Source organism: Phocoena sinus, chromosome 2 (assembly GCF_008692025.1).
Source record: "Phocoena sinus isolate mPhoSin1 chromosome 2, mPhoSin1.pri, whole genome shotgun sequence".
NCBI classification, from domain to species: domain Eukaryota; kingdom Metazoa; phylum Chordata; class Mammalia; order Artiodactyla; family Phocoenidae; genus Phocoena; species Phocoena sinus.
This window is the reverse complement of record NC_045764.1, coordinates 36,618,030-36,633,730: the sequence shown is the minus strand read 5'-3', so window position 1 is coordinate 36,633,730 and position 15,701 is coordinate 36,618,030. Positions and strand designations below refer to the sequence as shown.

Here is a 15,701-nt window from a genome sequence, read left to right as displayed (position 1 = left end):
TGGTAATTAAGGAGATTCAAGGGCAGATGAGGAGGGGGCTGTGTTTGTGAGGTTGTGCAGCTTGAGTTGACTTAGAGGTAGGTGTGCATGGCTGGGAAAGGGCGGCACCGAGTGCTTCAAAGGTCAAAGGCACATAGGCAGTGGGTGAAATTAAGGCCAGGGTACGGGGTGGTTTGAGCAAACTCCCGTCCCATCTGAGGGAAGCCCTTCCCCGCTCATCTTCTGTCTTCTCAGGTCAGAGCAGAAATACGACGTTTGCCCTCTGTGGATTTGCCAACTTCAGCACCATTGGGATCATGCTGGGAGGCCTGAGTGAGTCCTATAGGGGCCTCTCGGTATCCTGGAGAGTCGGGGATGGACACTAGTCCTGGCTCTGAGATATTTCTTGGGGATCTGTAGGTCTCAGTTCTCCCATTAGTCTAAGGCAGAGCCTGAACAAGGCGGCCATGGAGCTTCCTCCCAGCCCTGGCATTTCATGATTTCTCTGCTGCTGGGGTAGCCCAGGAGGTTAGCACCTTGGCCTTGTAGGCCAAGCCTGGCTCAGGGCTCTGGGGAGGGTCGGGAGGTGTGGTGGTGACCTGCCCTCTGAGGCTTTAGTTCCCGTACCCGCAAGGGACAGGCAGGCCTGGAGGGTCCTAGGGGAGAAGGCTCTGCACAGCTCTCAGCTCTTTACAAAAACCATTTCCACCCCCTGCAGTTCCCTGCCTGGTAGTGTAACCATCCTGTTTTGCTGAGTCTTGCAAAAGTGAATGATGGCCCAAGTCACTCAGCTAATAAGTGGCTGAACCTGTGTTTAATCCCAGGTCTGCCTGACTCCAAACTCACGTTCTCTTCCTACAGTTGCCACTGATGGCATGTGGGGTGGGGGGCGGTGTGGAGTGTTACCTAGGGGCCCGACTCAGGCCATGGAGGACTCCCAAGCTCAAAAGCATCAGAAGGACAGCGTCTGTCCCTCTGGCCACCCAGAAGAGAAAGGGGTGTCAGCAGATGCAGCTGGAGGCACAGATATAGGCAGAGGGGCATGCTGAGTCCTGGCCCTGAGCACTCCTGTCCTCTTGCAGCCTCCATGGCCCCCCAGCAGAAGAGCAACTTCTCCCAGATCATGCTCCGGGTGCTCTGCACGGGGGCCTGTGTGTCTCTGGTGAATGCCTGCGTGGCAGGTGAGTGCAGGCCTGGTGGGCTCAGGACTCAGAGCCCTGATTCTCCAGCTGGCCCTGGTCCAGGGCCAGGCACTGGGGCTCTGGCCTCTCTGGAAGTCCTTGGGTGAGGTTGGAGGGTAGTGAGGGGCTGGGCCCTGCCCACCAGCTGCTTTCCCTGCACAGGGATCCTGTACATGCCCGGGGGGCTGAGGTCGACTGTGTGTCCTTCCTGAACACGACCCTCAGCAGCAGCAGTTTTGAGGTGTACCAGTGCTGCCGCCAGGCCTTCCAGAGGTGAGAACCTGGGCCGTGGGGCGGAGGGACCCTGACAGTGATGGGGTGCAGGAGGCCCAATTTCCCGGTGGAGGCCTTTGGCACCAGGGCAAGGGATAGAAATGTCATGGCTGTGGCTGATGTGACCAAGGGAGGAAGAAGTGGGGCTTGAGGACCAAACTTAGAGATGAAGTTTGGACCAGAGACATGGAGCAACTTCCCCAAAGTTGCACAGCCTTTAGTGGCTAGCAGAGCCAGGCCTAGAGCTCAGACTGCAGCCTTTGCTTCTTTTCAGCACCGACCCGGAGTTCACCCTAGAGGCCCTGGACAACTGCTGTTGATTTTATAATCACACGATCTGTGCATAGCGGGGACAGAACATCTCTATGCCTTCTGGAGTCTCTTCTTCCCCAGGAAGCAGCTGTCCCCATCTCTCTCTCTCCAGGCCCACCCCCTTGGGGAAGCCGCAGGGCTTAGACCCACCTCAGTCATAAATTGGGAAGGGTGACAGGGTGAGTGGGCAGAGTGAATACATAAGTAAATGAGGGTTGCCCCCCCACTCGTCACCACCTTTCTGCTCTCCCATTTCCTACCTCCCCAAGTGTGAATTCTCAGGGTCACCTCTGCCTCTTCTCTCCTCTCTATAACCAAACAGCTCCCTGCTCTTCCCTATACCCTCTGCCCTGGGTCTCCCCCATTTACCCTTCCCTTCTGCTCCAGGGCCCTCAGCCCTGGCATTTCAGCTGATTCCTTCCCCCTCCTCTCTAGGTGCTGGAATCTTGCTGTGGTTTAGCCCCTGCCAGGCAGCTTCTCCTGGAGACCCCTTCCTCTACGTCCAGAGACTCCCCACGGCCTTCCTCCGTAGCACGTCCCACACTGGTGTCCTGTGGAACACTGTCCCACAAGGTATGCAGAAGTTTCCATGATCCACTGCGTTTGGGAAACACTAAGCTAAAGAAAGTTAGGGGTTTATTGTTTGTTTGTTTACTGTGGACTCATCCGTTTGACGTGGGTATAATAGGAGACATTTTTCCAATTTGGCTATAAAAATCTTGTTGATAGAAGTATCTCTTAGTTGAGGATTCCATGGAAAACAACTGGGGAAATATTGGTTAATGTTCAGACTGCTTTACTCTACATAACTGTAACACTTGCAAATGTAACAGAGCACTGTGTGTCAGTGCACTGTTCTCAGTGCTTCATACTTTGTAACTCAGTCCCTACAACAACCCTGTGAGTCAGATACTATTATTATCCCCAGTTGAGGAACCAGAGTCCCAGAGAGGTTAAGTAACTTGCCTAAAGTGGCACAACTGGGAAGAGGAAGAGGCAGAATCCCCGCCATCCAGTTCCACAAGCTGGGGTGTTTCATCTCTCTGCTAGGCTGCTAACGTTCAAGGAGCTCGGTTGTGTGACTTGCTCTGACCCCCTCTGCTTGCCTTTTCTCCCCAGCCCAATCCCTCTGCTCCAGTAGGTCAGGCATCTGATGTGTTTTCCCTGCCTGTAAGCCTTTGTTTCTGGAGTTCCTGTCACCCAGCACATCCTGCCCTATGCTCCTACCACCTCTATCCTCATTTCCCCAGCAGCTTTGGCTGCGGTGAACTGCAGTGCACCTGTCCCTGAGGCCACAGGGCCCCTGTTCCCTCACCCACCTCTGTTGGATAATGCTTCCCAGCTGGGGCCTGAGGCAGAGGGAATATGGAGCCTGGTCAGCAGTTACCCTGCTCGGTCAAGGATTTGGGCTCTACTGGGCACTGGTCTTGCTCCTTGTGACCCCCACAGGCTAGCCCTGGGTCCCTTCCTCAGGGCCCGAGTCCTTGCCCTTAGCTCTGCACAGCAGAGTCTTGGCCTGACTCCCATACCCCATGGCTAGGCTCTTGCCTTGCAGCTTCTGAGTCAGGATTGGCCCAGATGCCTCCACTCACCCCACCCACAGCCGTGACAGGCATTGCTAATCAATCACAGGACTCCTTGCACTGAATCCAGAAGGGGCTTCAGAATCCATATCAGCTCAGTGCTGGATGAGCCCACCTTCAAGTAATTCTAGGTGCCTTTTCTAGGTGGCACACTATTTGCCACTCTTGTGCTAAGAAACAGACCCAAAAAACCCAAACTGCCATTGATTTTGTCTCGCTGGCCTGTGAAGGTCTAAGGTTTTTGTCAAAGACTAGAAATCAAAGGGGGTAGCAAAGAGGGACTCTTGCAAAGAATGAATCCTGTGTAAGTGGTTTGTCCACTCCGGGTTTATGTATTGTTTATTTATTCAATCAAGGGATATATATTGAGTACCTACTTTATTACTTGGCTTGGGCCACCATAACAAAGTACCACAGACTGGGCAGCTTAAACAACAGAAATTTATTTTGTCACAGTTTTGGAGGCTGGAAGTCCAAGATTAGGGTGCCAGCATGGTCGGTTTCTGGTGAGGTCTCTCTTCCTGGCTTACAGAAGGCCACCCTCTCACTGTGTCCTTTTATATGGCAAAGAGAGAAAGCAGCTCTCTTGGTGTTTCTTTTTTTTTTTTTGTGGTACGTGGGCCTCTCACTGTTGTGGCCTCTCCCGTTGTGGAGCACAGGCTCCAGACGCGCAGGCTCAGCGGCCATGGCTCACGGGCCCAGCCGCTCCGCGACATGTGGGATCCTCCTGGAACGGGGCACAAACCCGTGTCCCCCAGGGCTTGTGGGGCACCCATATGTGGCCTGGTCAATGGATTTGTTGAGGCTCTTAGTGAAAATAATGCCAGAATAGGATTATACAAGTTGCCATTTAAACTGTCGTATATATTAGCACAGAATACACTGTAGTATCAGGTTATCCACTAGATAATGAAAAGATTTTTTTTTCAACTAAAGCCCAGTTCAATAATTTAAAAAGCCATTTTTATTCATATTTGAATATTTTTATTTCACATTTGAAAGTGCCAAATCCTTGTCACTAGACCACCAGGGATATATCAAATATTTGAATGTGACTGCGTGTTTTTACATAAATTAGTTTTCTTAAAATACGTAGATTCTGTGTTCTTCTATATTTAGTGTAATAGCCATCAACATAAAAGATATATTCATCATTTTTTAAAAATTTATTTTATTGAAGTATAGTTGATTTACAATGTTGTGTTAGTTTCTGGTGTACAGCAGTGATTCAGCTCTACACATATATATAATAGTTTGCATCTGCTAATCCCAAACTCCCAATCCATCCCTCCCCTACTCCTCCTCTGCCTTGTTTTCTATGTCTGTGAGTCTGTTTCTGTTTCATAAATAAGTTCATTTGTGTCATATTTTAGATTCCACATATAGGTGATATCATGGTATTTGTGACGTACTTTTTGTTTTACTTTCTGACTTCACTCACTATGATAATCTCTAGGTCCATCCATGTTGCTGCGAATGGCATTATTTCTTTATATTTTATGGCTGAATAGTATTCCATTGTATATATATGCCACCTCTTCTTTATCCATTCATCTGTTGATGGACATTTAGGTTGTTTCCATGTGTGGCTATTGTAAATAGTGCAGTGAACATAGGGGTACATGTATCTTTTCGAATTATAGTTTTATCTGGGTTTATGCCCAGGAGTAGAATTGCAGGATCATATGGTAGCTCTATTTTTAGTTTTTTTGAGGAACCTCCATACTGTTCTCCATAGTGGTTCCACCAATTTACATCCCCACCAACAGTGTAAGAAGGTTCCCTTTTCTCCACACCCTTTCCAGAATTTGCTTTTTGTAGACTTTTTAAAAAAAATAAATTTATTTATTTTATTTTACTTTATTTTTATTTTTGGCTGTGTTGGGTCTTCGCTGCTGCATGCGGGCTTTCTCTAGTTGTGGTGAGCGGGGGCTACTCTTCATTGCGGTGCATGGGCTTCTCATTGCGGTGGCTTCTCTTGTCGTGGAGCACAGGCTCTAGGTGTACGGGCTTCAGTAGTTGTGGCACGCGGGCTCAGTAGTTGTGGCTCACAGGCTCTAGAGCACAGTCTCAGTAGTTGTGGCGCATGGGCTTAGTTGCTCCGCGGCATGTGGGATCTTCCCAGACCAGGGCTCAAACCCGTGTCCCCTGCATTGGCAGGCAGATTCTTAAACACTGCGCCCCCAGGGAAGCCTGTTTGTAGACTTTTTAATGATGGCCATTCTGACCCGTGTGTGGTGGTACTTCATTGTAGTTCTGATTTACATTTCTCTAATAATTAGTGATGTTGAGCATCTTTTCATGTGCCTGTCGGCCATCTGTATTTATCATTTTAAATTAAGCCCTGGCGGGATGGCCTGGTCATGGACTCCTTTCAGTCACATGACTATATGAATGACCTCATTTGGAGAGATTAGTAAAAGTCTACATTGGAAGCCCTTTCTGGATTGGAGACTCCTGTCCCCCTCCTGCTGCCCTCTGCTGCCCCCTGCATGTGCCTGACCATGAGCAAAAGGAATTGAAAGGGCTTCACTCATGGAAAGGGCTGGATGCCCAGAGCATGGTGAGAGCAGGGCTGGCTCTTTCCCAGGCAGGGCTGGCTGTGGCTGCCCACGGAGCTGACCACAGACAGGCTCAGAGCAGCCAGAGATGCTGCCCCTGGGGGCACCGCAGAAGGGCTGTCCTGCCGGGGGGACGGGGGGAGGTAAGAATAGTATGCCCTGTAGGGAAGGTCACTGTCATAAGCTCAGTGGGAAGAGGCCCAGACAGGAGCCCATTGGTGGGTCCGGGCTTCACTCTGATGTCTGGGAGTGAGGGGTACATGCAGAGCGGGTGTGGAGAAGGGAGCAGCCCAGAACACCAGAGACTGTGTTAGGCCACACCCAGTGGGGTCCACTCTGTGCTGAAGACCGTTTCCCCCCCAGTTCGTCCTGGACCAATACTTGTATAAAGGACAATACAAGTGAATTACTGGGAAAATAATAATAAAGGCATCTTTATTGTTACATTCAACACACATAAGATTACTCTGTCAAATTGCTATGCAGTTTCTGAATGTCACTTTCAATATCGATATTTACATTATTATAGATCTAGAAGCAGATGTGGACCACACCAGTCCATGCTGTGACTAGCTCTGTCCTATAGCATTTTCTGTTAATGAAAACTCTTCAGAGAATTGTTTCTTCAGATGATTTGTCCTGCATTTCAGATTCTCTAAGGGGAATTGGGAAAAGGCCGTGGAACTCTGGTTGGAATCTATGAAACCTGCCTTTCATATGAGAGAATGCATGCAAAATTGCAAGGACAATAGCAGAATTCCAAATAATTTATGCAAATGCTCCCCACTCAAGGAGTGAAGCATAACTCCCCATCTCGTAAGTGTGTGCTATGCTTAGTAACTTTCTTCCAAAGAGTACAGTATGGAAATGGGGGAACAAGAAAGGAACTTTGCTGTAGAGAAGTCTGGTAAACACTTCCTTAGCCAGGTGGTCATGGTTAACCTCATCAGTGGTAAGTCCAGTTGATAACACATACCCTTGATATGTTGTGTTGAGAAGGGGAATTCACCTCTGTGGTCCTCCTCCCTGAAGCCCATAACCCCAGCCTAACCATGAGAAAAACATCAGGCAAACAAATTGAGACACAGTCTACAAAATATTGATCCTCAATAATCCTCAAAACCGGCAGGGTCATTAGAAGCAAGGAAGGTTTGAGAAACTGTCACAACCCCAAGAAGCCTAAGGAGACATGATGACTGAACGTGTATTGCAGGGCTGCCCTGGTGGCGCAGTGGTTAAGAATCCACCTGCCAATGCAGGGAACACGGGTTCGAGCCCTGGTCTAGGAAGATCCCACATGCCGCGAAGCAACTAAGCCCATGCGCCGTAACTCCTGAGCCTGCACTCTAGAGCCCATGCTCCGCAACAAAAGAAGCCACTGCAGTGAGAAGCCCGCGCACCCCAACGAAGAGTAGCCCCCGCTCGCCACAACTAGGGAAAGCCCACACGCAGCAACGAAGACCCAATGCAGCCAAAAATAAATAAAATAAATTTTAAAAAATGTGTATCATAGTGGGTTGAATTTTGTCCCCCCCAAAGCTATGTCCATAGAGAATGGACTTGAGGACACAGGGAGGGGGAAGGGTAGGCTGGGACGAAGTGAGAGAGTGGCATGGACATATATATACTACCAAATGTAAAATAGATAGCTAGTGGGAAGCAGCCGCATAGCACAGGGAGATCAGCTCAGTGCTTTGTGACCACCTAGAGGCGTGGGATAGGGAGGGTGGGAGGGAGACGCAAGAGGGAGGAGATATGGGGGTATATGTATATGTATAGCTGATTCACTTTGTTATAAAGCAGAAACTAACACACCATTGTAAAGCAATTATACTCCAATAAAGATGTTAAAAAAAAAAAAAAAAGCTATGTCCAAGTGCAAACCCCCAGTACCTGTGAATGTAACCTTAGTTGGCAATAGGGTTTTACAGATGTAATTAGGTTAAGAATCTCAAGATGAGATTATCCTGGATTTACTGTGAGCCCTAAATTCAATGACTGGGTGTCTTTATAAGAGAAAGGAGAGGGAAATTTGAGGCACACAGGCACGGAGATGCACAAATAAGGCCATATAAAGATGGAGGCAGAGATCAGCATTATCAGCTCCAAGATATAGCCCACCCCATCGTAACAAGCCAAGGAGCACCTGGGGACACCAGAAGCTGGAAGAGGCAGGAAGGCTTCTCCCTTGGAGCCCTTAGAGGGAGTGTGGCCTACACACTTAGGACTTCTGGCCTCCAGAACTCTGGAGAGAATATATTTCTGTTATTTTAAGCTACCAAATTTGTGGTAATTTGTTCCAGAAGCCCTAAGAAACGAATACAGGTATCTTGGATGTGATCCTGGAATGGAAAAATGACATTAGGGAAAAACTAATGAAATCCAAATATAGTATGGAGTGTAGTTAAAAACATATTAATAGCAGTCCATTAGCTGTGACAATATACCATGGTAAATGGGTGAGGGATTTATAAGAGCTCTGTATTATTTATGCAGCCCTTCTGTACATCTAAAACTATTCTAAAAGTTACAAGTATATTTTTAAAAGTACATGGGGAAAAAACCCTGCCTTGACACAAGTGCTCTGTAACTTGTAAGTCAGCCTGTATGTAGCTCTGTCCTAGACAATGCACGTCCCGGTAGGCAGCCCACCAAGTCTGTGAGTTGATCAATGAGCCACATTTACTCCCTTTCCACCAATTCTTCCCACGGCGCTGATCTCATCTCTCCTGACCCCTCACTTTATTTCAATAATGTGCCTTCAGCTGAATATGAATTAGTCCTGGCCTCTTTACAACCCCATGAAAAACATCATCTGCTTGAAATTACTTTTGACTCAGAAGTAGTGAGCCCTGAGTTTGGACAGAACCCTATATATCATTTTGAGGGTGTTTGCCCCTCCCAACTTTTCTGAGAATTTTTATACCCACTGCATGGATGATCTCTGTCATCATGCTTTTATGTTTGAATCACAAGACTCCACCCCCATGACTATCGTTGATTGAACAAGTACTGAATACCTGACTCAGGAGAAGCAAAGCTACAGTCTTGCCAATGGTCTTTCAGATTCTTGGGAAAGAGTTCAAACTGAAAAAAAAATAAAAAAGAAAGAAAAAGAAACAGAGCTGAAAGCTGAGTTACCACAGTGGGCCTGGCTTGGAGCTGATCTCATTCCCACCCTTCCTATAGCCTAGTTGCTCAACTTTTCCTCTGATTCAATGAGAGCTGAATTCTTTCCAGAATCCCCTCTAACCTGAGCTAATGTGAGAAGGTTCCTTTTACTCTGCAAGCAAGAGGATGCTGCCTAGGAGAGCCACATTGTCAAACTCCCCATTCTGCTTGGAATCAAGTGGTCATCATCATTTACTTGAATACCATCCAAACAAGAATCTCATTACCTCTCTGTGCAATCCATTTCATACTGGACAGCTCCACTTCTTAGAAGGTTCTTTTTGATTTTGCATCAAAAAGGGTTCGCTTTTGATCCCAGTTTTGCCATTCTGGGATACTCAGAACAAGTCCAATCTCGTGTGTGTGTCTTTTTTTTTTTTTTAACCAAAGTAACACTTGCTCATTGGTTTTATTTATTTATATAAATTTATTTATTTGTTTTTATTTTTGGCTGTGTTGGGTCTTTGTTGCTGTGTGCGGGCTTTCTCCAGTTGCGGCGAGTAGGGGCTACTCTTCGTTGTGGTGCGCGGACCTCTCATTGTCGTGGCTTCTCTTGTTGCAGAGCACAGGCTCTAGGCACGCGGGCTTCAGTAGTTGTGGCACGTGGGCTCAGTAGTTGTGGCACGTGGACTCAGTAGTTGTGGCTTGTGGGCTCTAGAGCTCAGGCTCAGTGGTTGTGATGCATGGGCTTAGTTGTTCCGCAGCATGTAGGATCTTCCTGGACCAGGGCTCAAACCCGTGTCCCCTGCATTGGCAGGCGGATTCTTAACCACTGGACCACCAGGGAAGCCCACTCATTGGTTTTAAAAAGTCAAACTTTGGGACTTCCCTGTCGGTCCAGTGGTTAAGACTCCGTGCTTCCACTGCAGGGGGCATGGGTTCAATCCTTGGCCAGGAAATTAAGATCCTGAATGCCGTGTGGTATGGCCAAAAACCAAACAAACAAAAACAAAACAATAATAAAATAAAATAGCATTAAAAAATAGTCAAATTTTATAGAAACCTTGTGGAAATGTTCTACTTCCTCTTCCACAAGACAGCCCCTTCAACTATTAGAAGATGGCAACCATCCAGTCTTCCTTTCTGTGAGCTGGGAACCCTGAGTTCTTTTAGTTGTTACTCACATAGCATATAATAGTTTCAAAAATTGCCCCAGATCTGATCTGTAGTTGTTCTGTACTCATATACAGACAGTTCATGAGTCACGAGCAAATCCAAGGTTGAAGCCAGAGCACAGGGTGGTAAATATGGGTGTAACCAAGTTGGTGTGTTGGGACTAAAGACTAGATATAGCCTTGGGGAGGTATTTAAAAGAGGCAGACCTATTAGCAAGGAAGAGTGTTAAGAAGCTACATGCCTGCTTCAGAAATCCTCAAAGCTGATGGCTTGCGTGTTGAGAGTGAAACACCAGGAGGAGTTGTCATGGATGGAGAGAATGGAAGAACGTCTTGGCCTAGATCGCAAAGGGGACCAGAGATAGGATAAGAATGGTGTGGATGGGACCTCATCTATTGGGACATCTATTATAACTCCTACTTACCCGCAATCAAGGGTACAACAAGTTCCTAACTTGCCTGGGAAGTGATTTCCATTCCAGATGTGGAGGGAAATTGCTGCTTTGGACCAAGTTCTGACGAAGATGTGGAATGGTGAGGTGGGAGTAACCATGCCAACAGGGACTATGTGAGTGGAAGTGAAGGAGGGACTGACATAGCCAGGCACTTATTCCACACTTGAAAGTACAGGCATTCAAGAAGATGGCTCTGAGTGGAAAGTCAGAATGGAACTCTAGTTCTGCTGTAGTAAAATATCCCAATGAGGAAGGGAAGGCAGAGATGACAGAAGAAATCAGCATGGTTATAAGTGAATATCAGGAACCCGGCTTACAAGAATTTCAAAATAACAGGCACCAAAATCTGACGGAAGGACACATGACCCAGCATAGGAAAGATGGTTGGTTGTCCTCCAATAGTCATTCTCCCCTTTTTCCCTTTAGTAATAACTACATATCTAACTGAGCCAGTGGCCTACCTTAAAGACTACATTTCTCAGTCTTCCTTGCAGCTAGGTGTGGCCATGTGACTAAGGTCTAATCAATGGAGTGTGAGAAGTCCAGCAGGCAGCTTCCAGATCATGCCCTTAGAGAAGGGGCCAGCAAAATTTTTCTTAAAGGGCCAGATAGTAAATATTTTGGCCCATATTATATCTTTTGCAACTACTCAACTCTGCCCTTGTAGTTTGAAAGCAGTCATTAGACAATATTAAACAAATGAGAGTGGCTATGTTCTAATAAAACTGGGTTTTCAGAAACATGGCCTACGTGCAGTCTGTAGTTTGCTGAACACTGCCTTAGATGAAGGGACTCATCCTCCATGTCCCTGGTACATTTCATAATTTTGCTCCATGACAGTTGGAGCACAGATGGGAAGGTGAGCCCACTTAGGCAATGGAGACAAAGGCAACACTCTAGGGACAGGGCACTCACCAGTTAGAAGGAGCTTGAGCCCCAGAGGTCTTTGTAGAGCAAGGCTGCCGTGACAATGCAGACTTTATGTGAGTGAAGAAGAATGTCTATCTATCTTGTACATATTATTTGGGATGTCTGTCACACACACCCTGCCAATGGACAAGAAGAGCAAGACAGGCAGGTAGAAAGAGCAGGTTTGCTGCTCTGTGGGGTTCTTGATGAACAAATGGGAAACAACGAATGAGAACCAGCCATCAACCCTGGCTGGTTCTCTGGCAGTGTGGGGTGGGTGCAGTCCACTGGAGCCTGAAAAATGACCACTCCCACCAATAAAGTCCAAGTTTGAAATATAACACTCACTGGCCACCAAGACTTAAAAGAAGAAAGAGAGAAGAGAAGAAGGAGAGAGTCCTGATACACATGTGAGAGGAAATGGAGAGAGAGCTACATGGCCAAACTGTAAAGTTTTCCAATTCAGCTTCATGACAGGAGAGCACGAGAAAGAGAGAGAGAGAGAGAGAGAGAAAGGAAGGAAGGAAGGAAGGAAGAAGGGAGGGAGGGAAGGAGGAAGGAAGGAAGGAAGGAAGAAAGAAAGGAAGAGAGAAAGGAAAGAAAGGAAGGAAGAATGGAAGGAAGAAAGAAAGAAGGAAGGAAGGAGGGAGGGAAGGAAGGAAGAGAAAGAATGAAAGAAAAAGAAAGAAAGAAAGAAAAGAAAGGAAGAAAGAAAGAAAGAAAGAGTCGTGGTAGGGTCATACCATCTCTGCGCCTCAGGCTTCGGGAAGCAGACAGTCGAAAAGAGGCCAATCAGCTGTACAGAACCTGTGACTGTACAGTGACCTAGCCCACTAGTAAACGTGGCCTGATCCATAAGGTAGACTCAAACCAAATAGACCTGCGTTCCCTCCTCTTGGAGAACAGCAGGATGGAGTTAGAAGAAGGGCATTCCTCCCCACTCCTCAACCAGCTCCCCTCCTGCCCGCCAAGTGTTGCAAGTTGTGTATAGAGCTTAAAAGAACAAGGAAGAGGTAAACTCACAAGGACTGTTTGGAAGAGATTTTAAATTCTCATACAAGTTTGTGCGGCCATCTGACTTCTCTCGTAACAGTTACCTTCCTTGTCTTTTCAAGGTGGGGCTCTTTTTTCTTTTTTTTTTTTTTCTTGGCCACACCTCGTGGCTTGCGGGCATCTTAGTTCCCCAACGAGGGATTAAACCTGGCCCGGCAGTGAAAGCACTGAGTCCTAACCACTGGACCAGCAGGGAATTCCCAAAATGGGACTCATTTTTCATCTGTAAGTAAGATAGGTAATAACTGACGGATCCGACCGGCACCCAGAATGCTACAGCTCTCCCAGACATCGGTACACGCTTTGCATCCAGTGACTGCATGTGCTTAAACCAATGTGAGTGAGTCTGATGAGGCTTGGGAAGCTACTGCACCGACTGCTTCTGTCATTCAGCTCCAACTGACAAAGGACACATGTTTTCCCAAGCAAAAATTTTGTTTTTCTTTCCAAGAAAAAAAGATAAGTCGTTTAGCGTTGGGATGGGAAACTCACTTTGTAAACTAAAGATTGCTTTTATCTCCTGAAAGTTAGTTTCTCAATAAGATTCTTTTCTACTTTTAGAGACATCACTTATTTATATTCTAACCGGAACTGTTGTTTTTCAAAGCCAACTCCTCAATTAGAGGGGAAATAAACTGTATCAAAGCACACAGCTCTCAAGGGATCTTTTCTTCCCAGTGCCCTGAGGGCAAATATCTCTAATCTCCTCTAATCTCCTTTGTTGGGGCCTGGGGCAAGCTGGGTTTTGCAATGTCAGCTGCTCTGAGCCAGAGTGTGGCCAAATGCCCGAGGCAGGGACCAGGGTTCTGGTGAGAACAGAACCTATAGGTGAGAAAATCTGGTGGCTCCTATGGGAAAGGAGGTGGCCCTCCAACTGAAAAGTTTCATCACTCAGTGAATCAATTTCATCTGTCTAAGCTGGAATGAATTGCAGGAAGCTCAAGCCAGCAGCTCTCAAGGCACCAGTGGGCTTTATCACTTGGGAGGTGTGTCACAGTCATTTATTTGTTTCCCTATAGCAGCGAAAGTACTGGAGTTTATGAACAATTTAACTTTTTAATAAAAACTATATAAGTCAGAGTGGTATTTTACTCAGAATTCTTTTGGTTGTAAATGACAGAAAACAAATCAAATAGTTTAGGAGAAAAGGAAATGAGGGGCTGTCTAACCAGGAAGTTGCAGGGGGACAGCTCCAGACAACGGGACTCAGGGGTGGGTCCAGGCCTCTCTCTGTACCTCTCAGTCCCTGCTTTTCTTTGTATTTGATTCTTCCTGTGTACACAGTGACCTCCTGCTGTTGAACCGGCTTTCTCCCTAAGGCTGGATCCTGGCCATCAGAAAATCATGGATTCACATGGGAGCTCACTTCCCTGACAGCTAGTTGGGAAAAAAAGGGCAAATCTTCTAGTGTGATCGATCCTCCGGGGTCATATGCCCTCCTCCAGAGCAATCACTGAGGCCTGGAAGGTGGGGGTGTAATGATTGGTCCAGTCTGGCTCTTTGCTCCACTCCCCGATCTATCACTGTGACCCAGGAGGCAGAAGATGGCAGCTCCTGTTGGACCGCATGGTTGGAGACAAGGGGTTGGACAATTCCCTCAAAGAATGGGGGTGTTGTCCCCTGAGGAAAGGCAGCTATTTTTTCTATATATCTGTAAAGACTTGCAATGGTAGCACATCTTTTAAAAGCTTTGAGATAATAGAAATAATGGAAATTCAGCTTTTGAAATAACCTGGAGAAAAGGGACTAACATTTTCTGAATGCTTACTGTGACATAAGTTATTTGCATATGCCATCCTGTGTAATCCTCGAAAACAAAAACGAACACAACCTCTGAAGGAGATATTACTCTCCCCATTTGGCCAGCGAGGGAACTGAGGTGTAGAGGAGTGAGGTGGTGTCCTGCAGCTCAATGGCTGAGCCAGTTTTTGAACTCAGTTGTTTGACTTTAATCCCAGACTCTTAACCATCATAATGCTTTGGCTTCCTCATTAATCTACCCAATGAACAGATATATGTGTAAAATACTTTAAATTATTCCTGTTCTGGTTAATAGTATTGGACTTCTGTGGTGGCTTACAAAGATGGCTGCAAATTCCCTTTCAGAGGCCACTCTATGTCCCCTCTCCTTTCATCTGGGCAGGCTTGTGACCACTTTGACCAATAGAGTCTGGGGGAAACAATGCTGGGGGACTTCGGAGGCTGGGTGTCTCAGTCAGCTTGGGCTGCTATAACAAAATACCACAGACTGGATGGCTTAAGCAACAAACATTTATTTTTCACAGTTCTGGAGGCTGGGAAGTCCAAGATCAAGATGCTGGCAGATTTGGTGTATGGTGAGAACTCTCTTCCTTGTTTACAGTGTCCTCCCTTGGCTGAGGCGGGGGGGGGGGGGGGGGGTGGGGGGGGGTGGGGGGGTGGGGGGCATGCTCTGGTCGCTCATCTGTCTTCTTATAAGGTCACTAAACCCATCATGGGATTCTACTCTCGTGACCTCATCTAAACCTAATTACCTCCCAAAGGCCCCACATCTAAATACCACCACATTGGGGATCAGGATTTCAACAAACGAACTTCGAAGGGACACGAACGTTCAGTCCATAGCACTGGGTCATAAAAGGACAGGCAGCTTTGGCCTTGTTCACTGGGATATCCACTCCTAGCACCCTGATCTAACAGGTAAGAGGTTTCAATACTCTGAGACAACCATGCTTTGAGGAAGCCCAACCCACAAAGAGGGGTCACATGGGGGCACTAAGCCAGCCATCCCAGCTGAGCCCAGCCTTCAAGTCATCCAGCCGAAAACGCTAGATATGAGTGAAGGAGCCTCCAGGTGGTTCCAGCCCCCAGCCATTTGCATCTTCCCAGCTGAGGCCTCAGACATCATGGAACAGAGAGACAAGCCAACCCTGTGGAACCCCATCCAAATTCCTGACTCACTGAATCCTAGAGCATAACAGACAGTGGTTGTTTGGTGTGACTAGGTTTGGGAGGGTTTATTATACAGCAGTGGATAGCTGGAGAAGCTCCAAAGTAGGAATCAAAGATGTTTGGTCACAGAGTGTTTGAATTAAGAGGAAGATGAAATTGAGGACTAGTTTGTAACAGC

The 15,701-nt window shown here is 47.0% G+C and overlaps 1 protein-coding gene across 1 annotated transcript in view; it reads left to right on the top strand.

Annotated features, from left to right (window-relative positions):
• Nucleotides 1-14,913, top strand: part of SLC28A1 (solute carrier family 28 member 1) — a 62,269-nt gene extending 47,356 nt beyond the window's left edge. Inside the window, 6 exon segments of the mRNA XM_032621680.1 lie at nt 235-312; nt 1,062-1,160; nt 1,323-1,337; nt 1,340-1,433; nt 2,181-2,318; nt 14,878-14,913. Of these exon segments, the coding sequence (XP_032477571.1) occupies nt 235-312; nt 1,062-1,160; nt 1,323-1,337; nt 1,340-1,433; nt 2,181-2,205 (311 nt within the window). The 3' untranslated portion in view covers nt 2,206-2,318; nt 14,878-14,913.
• Nucleotides 14,914-15,701: the final 788 nt, after the last annotated feature.